The sequence below is a fragment of the Trachymyrmex septentrionalis genome, unplaced genomic scaffold (genome assembly GCF_001594115.1).
Source record: "Trachymyrmex septentrionalis isolate Tsep2-gDNA-1 unplaced genomic scaffold, Tsep1.0 scaffold31, whole genome shotgun sequence".
Classification (NCBI taxonomy): domain Eukaryota; kingdom Metazoa; phylum Arthropoda; class Insecta; order Hymenoptera; family Formicidae; genus Trachymyrmex; species Trachymyrmex septentrionalis.
Window position 1 is genome coordinate 93,079 of NW_017305474.1, and position 15,583 is coordinate 108,661.

The following is a 15,583-nucleotide window of genomic DNA, read 5'->3' on the forward strand; positions in this document are numbered from 1 at the left end:
TTGGTCTATTGATAAAAAGATTACATATTTATGTATATACAAATCTTAAGAATATAATAATATCAGATATATTACACGATTATAAACAATTCTTATAACAGAAAACTACAAATAAATAGGTATCCTATATTCTGTATAAGACACTGTGCAATAAAAATTAATAAATAAATTCTATGATCACGTCAAAATCGACATAATGAGTCATTAATATATAATTTTTAAATATATATAATCAATATCTTATGATTTTTCTCATGCTTATGATAATTTCCATTTGAGGAGTACTACTTTTCTATAAGAAATAGAAAATCGATCAAATAATACAAATAAGAGAAAACATAAAGGCTTAATTTTTTTTCATATACATAGAAATTATATATTTATCTTTTTAACAATAGAAGAAATAAGACTGCTTATAACCGAATAAAGACGAACATGTGAGTATAGTTAAAGTACATCATTTCTACGAATTTATTCTCTTCGTGGCACGCGATATTCTCTTCCCATTGGTACTATAAATTCGCGACAAACAATTATTGATCGGAAATGTAACCCTTTCGAAGCAAGTTATAATATCAGGTTGTTTACCAAACTTTTTCGAGGGCTTGCTTAGGCGCTACTTTACATTCAACTCTGGCACAATGAACTATCCATTTGTGAGAGCGCATTATGTACTTTCATAAAGTGACTATGCTAAACGTAGATTGATAGCGTATAGTAGGAAATGTTGAATTGAATAAGTATGACGATTGCAGTTTGTTATAAAAGATTATAAGTAAGTATATTGTCATCTAAGCGGAAAATAGAAATATAAAAAACAAAAATTAAAAATGTTCTGATATATTTTAGATTATTTCCTCATACAATTATTTCAAAATCATATATTTTTATCATTTTAATATTAATTTATACTTATTTCTAGTTTAAAATAACTTAATCTTATCGTCATTAATAAATAATAAAACTCTAGAAATTTATGCTGTTAATCAATATAAGAATATCAATACGTCAAAATACATTATCAAATAAAAAAATCTGTTAAATTAAAGTACTTTTATTTCTGCAAATCTATCTTTACATTCTATATAACATGTGATATTCTTTCAGATTTCGGACAATAGAATCTTTTTTTGGATGAACAATTATATTGACCGAATACCCCTCTTAAAGTAATTTTTTAATGTTAGACTTACCAAACTGTTTTGAAGATTGGCGCAGGCACTTCCTCGTATTTTCTGGCACAATGAGTTGTTTATGCGTGATAATACACCGTGTTTTTGTGTAGCGATCATATCAAATCTCAAATATGCATTAGAAAATCATAAACTAGAGAAACGTATCGATTACAATTTACAATTTAATTAATGGTTTCTGAAACCAATCGATGCGTAGCCACAAATAAATGCGTCGAGTTCAGAGTACAAAATCATGATATTACGATATTATATAAATGAAATTTTGATTTGTTCAAACACAACAACAACCGTAACAATCTCGTGCTTGTTATATGTTATTTAAGGCAGAAAATATCAAGCAAAAATTGAATGTCGTAGGATCACTGTTTCACAGTTATAAGCTCCAAACATTATTGAATGCTGCTCAAGCACAACGATGACATTCGCAATACTACATATGGAAATAGATTGGAGTCTCGTACAAAAGATTGATACAAATGTAAAGTGATATTGCAACATGCCTTTTGTCGCCAAAATCTGTGGGATAATGATACAGAACGGTTTCTTCCTGTTCAGCTTCGGAAAATCATTGAAAACTATGACCATCATCACAGCAATGAGACTGACAATGTATCCGATTTACAGAAAAATTATCTATAATGGATAAATATAAGATTTAGTCCTATGAATTAAATCGTGTTGATTCTGCAGGACCCGACAATGCTCATAGCGAGTTTCTTTGTCATCGATAGTTTGGCTGCTGTCTTCCCGATACATACTTGTGGTCAGCTGAACATATTGTATGTATGGCTACATGAATTTATAGAAAATCAGGAGAAAAAAAAACGATACAAAACGAAAATTGGATGTTATTGTAGAACATCATCTAAAAGGATATTAAGATATTTCACACGCACACGTCATTAAGAAATATACCCATCGTATGTCTCAGAACTTCCGAATCTTTTAGAATAATTTAATCATTAATTTAAAATATTTTCGTTAGAATAAACGTAAATTAATTTTCTTTTTTTGAATTACTAAAAGAGTATCTTGTCATTGTATTTAAGAAAAGTATCAATTTAATATAAGGATAACTTTGCAAAAATAATTCTTTTACGTTCATATATTTCGATTTTATATCACGTGTGAAAAGTATTATGCACAAATCTTCTCATGCAGAATTAATGAGATGCACGATAGGTTTCTGTTTAATTGGATATTACACTATTATAGTATGCCAGCGATTTAAAAAACTTATTAAACATACCTATGTCATTTATTTATAAAAAATAAAAAACAATGCTATTTTACTATAAAATACAAGATGTTCCACCTAACTCGTGCATATGAAATATTTCTTATATGAAATATCTTGGTTTTTATGATAGAAAAAAATGTTTCAAATGAAAGTGGAACAGTTTCAAGAGGGACATATTTAAACTATTGATTTTTTTATGTCACTCCCTTAATACTTTTATATGCAGAATAATTAGAGGAAACATATTGTGTAAAAAAATCATACAATTCCATTTTAAAAAATGGAAGTGACCCTCATATCTTTTGGCCCCTCCACCTAGAAGAAAAAAACATGACTAAAATACGTCATAAAATTGTTTCACTTTTATCTGAAACATTTTTTCCTATCATAAAAATCAAGCAAAATATTTCAGACGCGAATTAGTGGGACACTTAATATACAGAGTGGTTCCAAGTCTTGGCACTTATTCTGAACAGGTAGAGCGGACTAAAATGAGTCGGAAAGTCCTATACCATTTTGCAATGCTCGCAATAGTTAACGAGATATTAACGTTTAAAGATAGCCGAATACGCGTGTCTACTATTGACGAAGGTACGGCCCACAGATCGCACGGCGTGCGGGGAGTGGAGCAAGCGCCCTGCACATCGTCGCGAGCCTTTAATTGTAAGCTCGAACGGCGCGGCGCGGCGCGTCTGATAGGTCATCCCCGCTCTTCGCGGCTCGCGTGCGGTGCGTCTGTTTCACGCATGACGCGCATGCTGCATTATTTATCCTTGTTATTCATCAAATGTTAAACAAGGATAATGCATGCGTATCATGCGTGAAATGAAACGCAGCCCTACTATTGCCGGAGGTACGGCCCACCAGACGCACGGCACGCGAGTCGCGAAGAGCGGGGATGGCCTATCAGGCGCGCCGCGCCGTTCGAGCTTACAATTAGTGGCTCGCGACGGTGTGCAGGGCGCTTGCTCCACTCTCCGCAAGCCGTGCGATCGGTGGGCCGTACCTTCGGCAATAGTAGACGCGCGTATTCAGCTATCTTTAAACGTTAATATCTCATTAATTATTGCGAGCATTGCAAAATTGTACAGGACTTTTCGACTTAGTTTAGTCCGCTCTACCTGCTCGGACCTAATGGGGTCGTACATTCCAGCCATCCTGTATATTATACGATATTGTTGTATATTATATGTTACATATATTGTATATATCATATAGAATCAATTTTGATGAGTGCTATCGATAATTTATAAAATAAAAAAATTTATTTTCCATTTCGCGAAGTTGAGACTATGTTTTTTATTTCTTACATTAAGTAGAATTTATGTGCAAAATTTTAAGTTAATCACGAGCAAGAGTCATTATATTCACAGAATTGAAATTAAAAGAAGCATTTTTAATTTTTTAATCCATGGATATTTTAAATCAAAGCTTCTTTTCACTTTTTCCACAAATAAAAATTATGATTCATATATGATTTTAATTATTTTCTTTTTAATCAAACGCGATGAACTATATAGAATCTAAATATTTAAACAAAAGAACATTTTTATAAGAATTTTAAAAATTATGTTAAAAACCGTAAATAAGAGTTTTACAGGGAAGTGCAAAAAATTTTAAGCGGAGCAGTTTTGTCTAAAATTTGTCTAAAATTTTTAGAGTAAAGCGTTCTGAAGTACAAAATCTGAAGTACTGAACTTCATGAGCACCGATGAACAAAAGTTTGAAGTTTTTCTACGTACAATTTAAAACTCCACAGCAGTATATATCAACCGTAAGTATCACCATTAGTACAAAAGTGCTAATTACACGTTTAGATCCGATTAAAATTTTCGCTCGAATCGCAAAAGATCCGTAGCAATAATCGAAGATTAATGATGTTAATCATTTTATAATTATATTCACAATATATGTATATGCACAACTTAATATATACTTTAAGTCTTTAAGCAAGAGTTAAATAAAATTAATTATAATGAAAAAACAGCCTAGTGTTATTGGCCACCAAATTATTCAAAAATTTAAGAATTATGCTGATTTCCATGTATCCATTTGTAGTATTTTCTTTATTTCATGTAAGTATTATATTTCTTTATTTCATAGTATCAACTAGGTATATCTTGAGCGCAATTCTTTAAATACATAATAAATTCCTATTATTGTAACTTTTATCATTTACAAATAATAAAAATCAATTAATTTAATCTGATCAATATGTGAAAAACATAATTAAAATATATTATCGAATCAAAATATCCGTTAAGCTGAAGCACTTTCAATGACACTTCCACGGATCTTTCCTGTTCACGACACGCGATGTTCACTCAGGCTTCGGACAATAGAAATTCTCCACGAGCAAATATATCAACTGAAAATCCGCTCCTCTTAGAATAAGGATGCTTCTATATGAATTCACATTTTCCGCATAATGTGTACCATGGAACCAATCAAAGGCGGTCCGCGCTTTTTGCAGTTAGACGGAATTGAATATTTTCATTAGTTACGATATGAATTACAAGAATAAAAATACTAATATGGAAGGATCGTTTATATTAGACTGATTATCAAAACTCTTCTGAAGATCGACGCAAGCGCTTTGGTACGATGAGTTATCCATTTGTGGCAGTATATCATTTTACGTAGTATATAATTTTCGCATTTCTGTGTTATTAATCTCATCTCACAAAACTCGGTATTACAGATCTTTCCTCAGTAAAGTCTGAAACGTCCACGTATATACATATCATAAAAAGAATATACAAAATAAATTTAGCCATTGTCATCTTGCCAGCTCGTTTAAATTTGTTGACCTCTACATTTTGTGATTTGTTATTGTTTTACAACTTTATGAGCGTACGTTATAATATTTAACTTTTTAATAAAAAAAAAAATTGTTGGAAATCGGATCGGGAGAAAAAATGCGTAAAAAAATTTATTGACCCTCTTCGCTCAACACAAATTTTTTAACTGCGTAGGTATAAAAAATACTTGATACAGTAAAAATAACATCTTACCTTTTGATATATGTATCAATGAATTTCAATAATTTTATATTCTGCTATATCGGAGGAATTGTCACAAAACAAGTAATACGTCGAAATTTAAAATATACTGAAACAAAAGAAATCATTAATATTTTCTTAACAATAAAGTCAATATTTTAAGAAAAGAATAAAAAATTTTTATTAAATTATAATTTATTAAAATAAAATTATCTCATTTTTAACAAATTGAAAAATTTTTGTTTTCTTTAACATTATTTAATTTAATCCAAATTATCAAATTCTTATACTCATACAAAATTTTATGTCAAATTAGTGCAAAAAACTTGTCGAAGAAATGGCATACATGACTAATTGATATAATCTACATCACACAACTGCACGTGGTCTCATTCTGATTATTGCTCGATCGAATAACGTAATTAAGATCACAGCAGAAAAGTTATTCCATTTGTCCATCGCAATTTGGTAATGTAAGTAACGCAAATATATTGTTTCTTCCTTGGGTTAATAAATTGTATCTTGTACTTATTAATTTTAAATTATAATCATTTTATTATAATTAAACTATAATTATAGTTATAATTAAAATATATATTACCTTTAAAATATTCATGTATTCAATTATATGAGTGTGTTCGATTTAAGATATAACATTTAAAAAATCTATAAATGTCTTTAATTTAGAGAATTTTATATACATACATTTTTTTATTTGCCACAGAAACAAGTATAGTTTAGTCATCAACAAGTAGTTGATGTTTTAGGTAATTAAAAATTCGATGGAATATTAAAATTTTTAAAAATAATTATATAAAAGATGATTATGTAAAAGATAAGTCAGGAAATATAAGAACAATAAATATATATATTTTATATATACCAAATTAATATATCCTAAAAATAAAGATTTAACCACTTATTGCACATATTGCACAGAAATTAGAAATTACCGACTTCAAAAATGTTAGTATAAAGATTTTCAAGTATCATTTATCATTAATTTCCTTCGCGAACATAAATTACTTATTAAAATTTTTGGTGGAATTGTACTCTCAAATTCAATTAGGCGACTTATTTGCGATTAAATTCGAAATACACTGTTAAATCTATGGTTTCAAAAACATATAGTATCAAACTGTATAGTGTCAAATATAACCATTGTTTTAGTTTAAAATAACTACATAATTGAGTAGAAGCAGTGGCAACTCACATTAAGTTAAATTTAACACTAAAGATTTAACAGTGTAGAATTCTATTTATAATTTCGAGTTAGACGACACACAAAATTATAACATAGGAAATATTTGAAGAAGTCAAATACGCAGAAAATATATTATATATCAGTAATACATATCTTCTGTATATATATATTTTATTTCTTCAAATGTTTTCTATGTTACGCGACAAAATTATAAATAGAATTCTGTCTATTTCCGAATTTAGTCGCGAATTATAGATAGATATAAAGTAAAATTTATGACATACTGTTAAAATAAAATAATTACATAATTATGTTGATCATATTCTTAAGAGAAAACATAATGACATCAAACATACATAATTACACAAATAATTATGCGATTATGTATAAAACATAAAAAAATTCCAAAAAGATACAGGTATCTTATATACTATTGTATATAGGATACTATATAGGATACTACGTGCACAACAAATGCAAATTAATAAATAAAATAAATAATTATACATCAAAATCAACATTATGAATCACTGCTATTAATATACTTTCAAAGATATATACTACTAATATTTTATAATTTTCAATCATATATAATCGACTAACATTTTTGCTTAAATCGAAAGATCCATAACTGTAGTCAAAGATTAATAATTAATTAATTATTTTATGATTACATTCACTACTTAATATATTAAACCAGAAATTAATGAATAAAATTAATTGTAATGTTAGAATGGTATAGAGTTATTGGCCATTAAATTATGCAAAAACTTAAGCAATGTATATTTCTGATTTCCATATATATAAATATATTTTTTATTGTACATTTCATGATATTATAACTTTCATGACTTAATAATAAAAAAACTACTAATTTATCTTCTTAATCAAAAAACGTGATTAAAATATATTATCGAATCAAAAAGGCCTGTTAAGTTAGAGAACTTTCTGAGAGTGTTAATTACACGAATTTTTCCTTACAACGTTCATGACACGCGATATTCAGACTTCGGACAATAGAAACTCTCAACGAGCAAATACCATACATCGATTGAATATACGCCTCTGTTCAAGTACGGATACTTTTATATGGATTGATATTATCCGCGCAACCAATCAGAAACGTTCCACGTTTTCGATTACACGGAACTGAATGTCCTTATTGGTTACGTGATACGTGTTGTAAAGAAAATATCAGTCCATATGGAAGCTTTATAATGTTAGACCGATCATCAAACTCTTCTGAAGATTGGCGCAGGCGCTTCATATTCCAGTACGACGAGGTATCCATCCATGGCAGTACATTGTGTGCTTTCGTGCAGTGATCATGTCAACTTCCAAATGTACACCCAAAAAAGAGGAACTAAAAAAACACATTGATTACAGTTTACAATTTAATCGATGGTTGCTCAAGCCAATTGGTGCGTGGCCAAAAATAAATACATCGAGTTCAGTGTGTAGAATCATGATATTACTTCAAATTTTCATTTGTTCAAGCATAATAGCAGTCCCAACAATACCATGTTTATTATATGTGCTATTTGAGGCAGAGAATATCCAGCAAAAACTAAATACCATGATGCCACTGATCAACAGATTTATGAGTTCGATGCATTACTGGGTGTTGCTCAAACGTAGAGATGACATTCACAAATTGATACGACATATGGAAATAGATTGGAATCTCGTGCAAAGGATTGATGAACGTGAAGTGATGTTGCAACATGCCAAGTTCGGTCGTTTCATTACCATAATTTGTGGGATAATGCTGCAGGGCGGTTGCCTATTGTTCGCCCTAAGACAATCAATGAAAACTGCTACCATCACAATTGGCAATGAGACTTTTATAACACATTTAACAACGTGTCCGATTTATAGCAAAATCATCGATACAAGATTTACCCCTCTGAATGAAATCGCGTTGATTCTGCAAAACCTGGTAATATTAGTGATAAGTTTCTGTACTGCCGGTGGTTGCAGTCTGGCTGCTGTCTTCGCTATACATGCTTGTGGTCAGTTGAACGTGTTATACGCGTGGCTACATGAATTAGTTGAAAACAATGCGAAGGAAAATGATAAAGCTGAACAAAAACTGGCTGCTATCGTAGAACATCATCTCAGAATATTAAGGTATTTTACAAGCAGGCACTCGGTAAAAAAAAAGTACACATCTTCTGTAGTACTCTATAAAAAACTTCTAAATTACCATTCAAATTAATAACCAACAATTAAAAAATAGTTTACGTTAAAATTAGGATAAATTGTTTTGCAATTCTTGTGGATTAAGAAGGAAGTTCGTAGTGAATTGTGATCATGAAAAGCATAAGTTCAATGAATCGGTAACTATAAAGAAATTTTTACTGCGTCATATACATTTATATGTTTCAGTTTTATATCACAAGTGGAAAGCATTATGCATAAAGCCGCTCTTGTGGAATTAACGGGGTGCACGATAATAATGTCCTTACTTGGATATTATACTATTATGGTACGCTAGAAATGTGAGAAAGTCTTATTAGACACATTAAAATATTTATTTACAAAAAAGCAAATATCGCAATTCTAGTACAAAACATGTATTAAAAACGTTAATTTATACAAAAAAGACAAGCTCATCTAATTTTTAATTAATTTACATAGTAAAAAACATTTTGGATTTGTGTTAAAAAATCGATCGATCGTTGATAGAGAGATATTGTGTAGAATTTTTAACATACTCATGTATTAACTTAACATAATGTTATTATGTTGTTTGAACATTTCGTATTAAATTGATGGATACAAAAATTATTAGTATTAAAGAAACAAGATTCATAAATAGGTAAATGTATAATAAAAAACAAATTTTTAAAACGAAAATTTTAAAATAAATAAATTAAATGTATATATTAATGTAACATATAAATATCATTCAAGAAATATAATTTCTTTGATTTAACATTGTATTAAAGTGTTTTTGTATGAACTTTTTATGTAACAATTGCATTATTTTATAACATACTTGTGTTACATTAGTACAACAAATTTGAATGGATCGTTCGGCACTTAAAATACATTGTAAATTTAATACAAATTTTCCAACTGCGTAGGCTTGGGAAACACTTGATACAGCAAAAGTAACATCTTCTCTTATTGTATATTTATCGATGGGTTTCAATATATTTATATTCTGCTACATCGGAGAGATTATCACAGAACAGGTTAAGAATTAAAAGATATTGAAACCAGTATCTCAATTCTGTAACTCTTAATGAAAGTTCGGTATTGTTACGTTATCATTGTTTTTACAATATGTGATATCTGTGTAACAATAACATAATGATACAAATCTGTCGTAAAGAGTTATAAAATCGAGATACTGAAAATGATTTTGATAATCAGTTAGTCAATGACCGCGTTCAATACACAATGTTTCATTTGCAATTATTAGAAGTTTTCTTTGTTAAGATATGAAACTATTTTTCCCTAGATCTAAAAAAATAATCCTATGCGCATTGCAGAGAAAACTACAAAAAAAAAATGAACGTGGCCATTGGTTTCTGTCTCCTATTTTTCAAAATAAATCTATGATATTAGAATTATAAATGTATTATAATAAAGCATGTTACAATAAACAATCATAAAGCCCTTACTGAATTGTTTTGCCTGCTAAAAGCAAGTAATATTTTTAGAAGAAAGTGGAATATAATACTTTTTAATAAAAAAAATTTTTAAATATAATTACCTAACTTTTAACAAAACTGAATTATTTTCAACATCTTATTAATCTGACTGTCGAGTACTTTTCATAGAAAATTTAACACTTGTGTCAATTTGTTAGTGCAGACTTGTCGGGGAAATGGTATATATGACTGACTGGTATAATCTACATCATAAAACTGCACGTAGTCTTATTCTGATTATCGCTCGATCAAATGACGTAATTAAGATCACAGCAGGAAAATTATTCCGTTTGTCTATCGCAACATTTGGTAATGTAAGTAAATATATCTTTCCTTTGTATCGTTAAAAAATGAATTAATTTTCTTTATATTTTATTAATTGCAAATTATGATCATCTTATAAAAAAAAAATTGGACTATTGAATTGAACTATCCATTATGTTCACACATTTAATTATACAAGTATGATTTAAAATTAAAAATTTTAATGTATTTTATAGAATGATATATATTGCTTTGCATTGCGTAAAAACAAACATGTTGTTTCAGGTAATTAAAACTTCTGTGGTATATTTAAATTTCTTGCGAACAATGACTACGTAAAATAATTAGTGAAACATACGTTAAGAAATATGCATAATATATATTTTGTAGAATAAATAAATACATCTTGAAAAAGAGTTTTAATAAATAAAATCAAAAATTATATAAAACCTGAGTCAGTCATTAAATAATTTTCAAATGTATATGTATATATATAATATTTTATAATTTTTCTTATGATTGTTATTGTAATTTCTATGTTAAAAAGTACCAATTTTCATTTTTATCGAAATTTTATGTTTACCCTTTTTAAGAGTAAGAGAAGCAGCATAATTGCATATAATCGAATAAAAAACATAACAGGTAGATTCTTAGAAAGCGCATTCATTTCTATGAATTTATTCTTTACTTGACACGCGATATTCTATCTAAGGATAGTATTACAAATTCGCGACAAACAATTATTGACTAAATATACTACCCTTCCGAAGCAATTGTAATATCACGTTATCCATCCAACGTTTTCAAAGATTTGCTCAAGCTCCACTTCATATTCAACTCTAGTACAATGAACTAGCCATTCGTGACAGCACATTGCGTGCTTTCATAAAGTAATCGTACTGAACATGCTGGTAGTAGGTGCTTTTCATTTCATGACAAATCGACACCGTTCTGTCCTAGTTACTCATGGAATACAAAAAAAAATAAAATAACGATTGCGTCGTATTAGTCTTATATTAATACATTACACTGTTGTCGAACATTAGTGTCGCTTGTGTTACTGAATAAAAAGCACCTAATGTGTGACAGGAAGCGTTGGATTAAATAAACATGACAATTGCAATTTGCAATGTTGAATGTTTTTCTTATATTATTACAACTGAGAGTATTCTTATCTAAGCATAGGAAAGAAACGTAGTGGTAAAATTTTAAAAGTTAAGTCGAAAACTGTAAGCAAGAGCTTTACAGAAAAATGCAAAAAACTGTATGCAGAGAAGTTTTATTCGAAAACTCGTATTTTTACAGCAAAGTGTCCTGTTTGAAGTACAAAATCCGTAATATCGAATCTCTATAATATGGATAAACAAAAAGTTGAAGCTTTTCTACGTACAATTTAGAATTCTACAGCCGTACACATGAATCGTAAGTATGACCATAAGTGCCATCGTGTTCAGATGTGATAAAAATCTTAGCTCTAGTTAAAAAGATCCAAAAAGAAGTAGTCAGAGAGGATAATAATGTTAATCATTTTGCATTCACATTCACTTAATATATACATACTGTGCATATACACACACACACACACACACACACACACACACACACACACACACAAGTTGAAAAATTATAATGTTAGAATTGCCCAGAGTAATTAGTCATCAAATTATTCAAAAATTTAAGCAATATATTTTTCTGATTCTTATATATAAATATTTTTAATATTTATAATATTTGCTATATTTCATAATATTGTAATCTTTATCACTATTTAAAAATAATAAAACTCTACTCATTTATTCTGTTAATCAATACGCAAAAAAAAACTGATATGATTTAAAAAATATCATAAAAGTTCATTAAGTTGAAGCACTTTCAATGCCACTTACACGAATCTTTCCTCACAATGTTCATAACACGCCATATTCACTCAGACTTCGGGCAATAGGAAGTCTCAACCAGAGTTTCTTTCACCATGCTCTCAACGAGCAAATATATCGATTGAACCTATGCCCGTCTCAGAGTGAGGGTGCTTCTATATGGATTCGTCTTGTCCATGTAATGTATATCGCTTAACCAATCAGAGATGTTTCGCGTTTACTATTACACGGAACTGAGTGTTCTTATTGGTTACGCGACACTTGTGAAGGAAATATCAGTCCAAGCGTGAAAGCCCTTTATAATGTTGGGCCGATCACCAAACTCTTCTAAAGATTGACGCAGGCGCTTCTTCATATTCCGATACGATAAGTTGTTCATTCATGGCAGTACATTGTGTGCTTTCGTGCAGCGATCATGTCAAATTCCAAATGTGCACTAGAAAGTGACAGACTAAAAAAACATACCGATTACAATTTACAATTTAATCGATGGCTTCTGAAGCCAATCGGTGCGTGGCCACAAATAAATGTATCGAGTTCATTATGCAAAATCATGATATTACTACAAATTTTCATTTGTTCAAGCATAATAGCAGGCACAACGATACCGTGTTTATTGTATGCATTATTTGAAGCACAAAATATCAAGCAAAAATTGAATGCCGTGGGGCCACTGATCAACAGATTTGTGAGCTCGGTACATTACTGGGTGTTGCTCAAGCGTAGTGATGACATTCAAAAATTAATACGACATATGGAGACAGACTGGAATCTTATGCAAAGGATCGATGAACGAGAAGTGATGATGCAGCATGCCAAATTCGGCCGTTTCATTACCATAATCTGCGGGATAATGATGCAAAGCGGTTGTCTATTTGTCGGTTTCGGACAATCGATAAAAACTGCAACTATCATCATCGGCAACGAGACTTTTACAACACATCTGATGACGTGTCCAATTTACAACAAAATTATCGACGCGAGATTTACTCCTGTGAATGAAATCGCGTTAGTTTTCCAAAATTTAGTACTATTAATAATAAGTTTCTGTAATGCCGGTGGTTGCAGTCTTGCTGCTGTCTTCGCGATACATGCTTGTGGTCAGTTAAACGTGCTATATGCGTGGCTACATAAATTAATTAAAAACAAAGCAAAGGAAAGTGATAAAGCTGAAAGAAATCTGGCTGTTGTTGTAGAACGTCATCTAAGAATATTGAGGTATTTCACAAGCGGACACTCATTAAAAAAAAGCAATACACATCCTTTAATATTCTATAAAAATTTTCTAAATTATCATTTAAATTAATAATTAATTATTTAAAAAAATAGATATTTACGTTAAAATTAGAATAAATTAATTTTCTTTTTCTTATGTATTATTAAACGAGAATTTGTTGTCAGTTGTATTCATGAGAATTAATACAATATAAAGATGGAATCACACAATGATCAATTTCTTGTATGATAAGTATGCATGCAGACATGCCTGGTCTGATGTATGCTAAAATTCGTTCATACATTAAGCGCTGCATGCAAGAAATCAAGTACCGTGGGATTCTACTTTTACAGTGACTTATCTATAATATAGGATACGGATGTTCAGGCATAATCCCGGGGCGCGCGCGAAGAACCGCTTCGTGTAAATGAGTCGAATGCTCGTTGAAATGAGATAGCAACATTTCTCGAGGAGACTCAAAGCCTGTCGATTGTACACAATCTATCTGAATATATCTATCTCGGTTTGCGCACCGCCTACTCAAAGGAAATAGAGCGCAGAGATTTTTTCTTTATTTTTTAGTATTGATTCGAGATCGCGTGAGAACCCTTTTCTTCAAAATGTACAAAATCTTTAGAGGAAAAATTAGCCTTAATTGATGAAATTGTTAAAAATATTTTTTATGTTTTTACAAAGCCGGACTGACTTTATTGTAAGCATTATTCCTACTTGTATAAGATAATTTCATATTCTGTGAATCGACATGAACAAATAATAATATAAATAATATTTATATAAATTGAAATTATTGGCAGATTACTGCCTTTACAGGCTTTCCAAAATTCACTGCCAATGTTGAAAATCTACAGGTTACGTTACGTATATCTCAACCGTGCATAGCGTACATATTCTGTTCCAATTGAATCGTGCACAATGCTACACTTTGTGTATTGCTATGTATGTTTGTGTTAAAATATGTTAAGTAATTGGAAAGCATCCATTGAGTAGGCCGCACGCCAACCGAGATAGATATATTCGGATAAATTAAATATAGTCAGCGGACTTCGAGCCTCCAGAGAAATGTTGCTATTTTATTTCAGTGAGTATCCGACTCACTCGCATGCAGTAGTTCTTCACAAGTACCCCGAGATTGTGCCTGAACATTCGCACCCTACTTAATTACAACAAAATTTTACTGTATCACTTATGTACATTTACACGTTTCAGTTTTATATCACAACTGGAAAGTATTATGCATAAAGTCGCTTTTGTGGAATTAGTGGGAAGCACGCTAGTCATATGCTTGCTTGGATATTACATTATTATGGTAGGCTATCTGACCATAAAAATGAAAAACGTATTAAACATACCTACCATTATTTATTTATGAAAAGCAAAAACATTGTTACTCTATTATAAAATATATACAGAAAATCATTATACAATAAAAATAAGCTTATGTTTTAATTTTTAGGCTTGGGAAACGTTCGATACAACGAAAATAACATCTTACGGCATATTGTATTTATCAATGTGTTTCAATATCTTTATATTTTGCTACATCGGAGAGCTTATCACAGAGCAGGTTAAAAATTAGAACATACTAAAATCAATAAGTCTTAGAGCCTCTTTCACCAACTCCAATTAACGGTAATCGATGATTAATTTAATTATCTTGATGGCCATTATAAGAATAAAACATAGTTTATTTCAAAAGAGAAAGAAAAAGGAGACATTCTGATTAAATTGCTGTTGGCGTTTCTAGGAATTGATCATCTATTAATTTAAGCAGAAGTTGATGAAAGAGGTCCTTAACGACAGTTCGGTATTGTTATGTTGTTGTATAATTTTTTGTGCCATATTATTTATGCAACGACAACAAAACAATACTAATCTGTCGTTAGATACTGGACACGTCTGAT

The 15,583-nt window shown here is 30.1% G+C and overlaps 2 protein-coding genes across 2 annotated transcripts in view; both read left to right on the forward strand.

Annotated features, from left to right (window-relative positions):
• Positions 1-7,969: 7,969 nt before the first annotated feature.
• On the forward strand, positions 7,970-10,907 carry LOC108749633 (odorant receptor 82a-like). The gene is made up of 5 exons (XM_018488449.1): positions 7,970-8,772; positions 9,031-9,130; positions 9,732-9,842; positions 10,463-10,618; positions 10,854-10,907. The coding sequence occupies exons 1-5, from the start codon at positions 7,970-7,972 to the stop codon at positions 10,905-10,907; spliced, it is 1,224 nt and encodes a 407-aa protein (XP_018343951.1).
• A 1,953-nt stretch (positions 10,908-12,860) lies between these two features.
• LOC108749690 (odorant receptor 22c-like) overlaps positions 12,861-15,583 on the forward strand; it is a 3,792-nt gene continuing 1,069 nt past the window's right edge. The window contains exons 1-3 of the mRNA XM_018488570.1: positions 12,861-13,663; positions 14,889-14,988; positions 15,136-15,246. Of these exons, the coding sequence (XP_018344072.1) occupies positions 12,861-13,663; positions 14,889-14,988; positions 15,136-15,246 (1,014 nt within the window). The remainder of the gene's footprint in view (positions 13,664-14,888; positions 14,989-15,135; positions 15,247-15,583) is intronic.

Coding starts and splice junctions, on each gene's coding strand:
- LOC108749633 (XM_018488449.1), top strand. CDS start 7,970: ATGTCAACTTCCAAATGTACACCCAAAAAAGAGGAACTAAAAAAACAC. Junction 8,773..9,030: donor CATCATCTCAGAATATTAAG/GTATTTTACAAG, acceptor TATATGTTTCAG/TTTTATATCACAAGTGGAAA. Junction 10,619..10,853: donor CTATCGCAACATTTGGTAAT/GTAAGTAAATAT, acceptor ATGTTGTTTCAG/GTAATTAAAACTTCTGTGGT.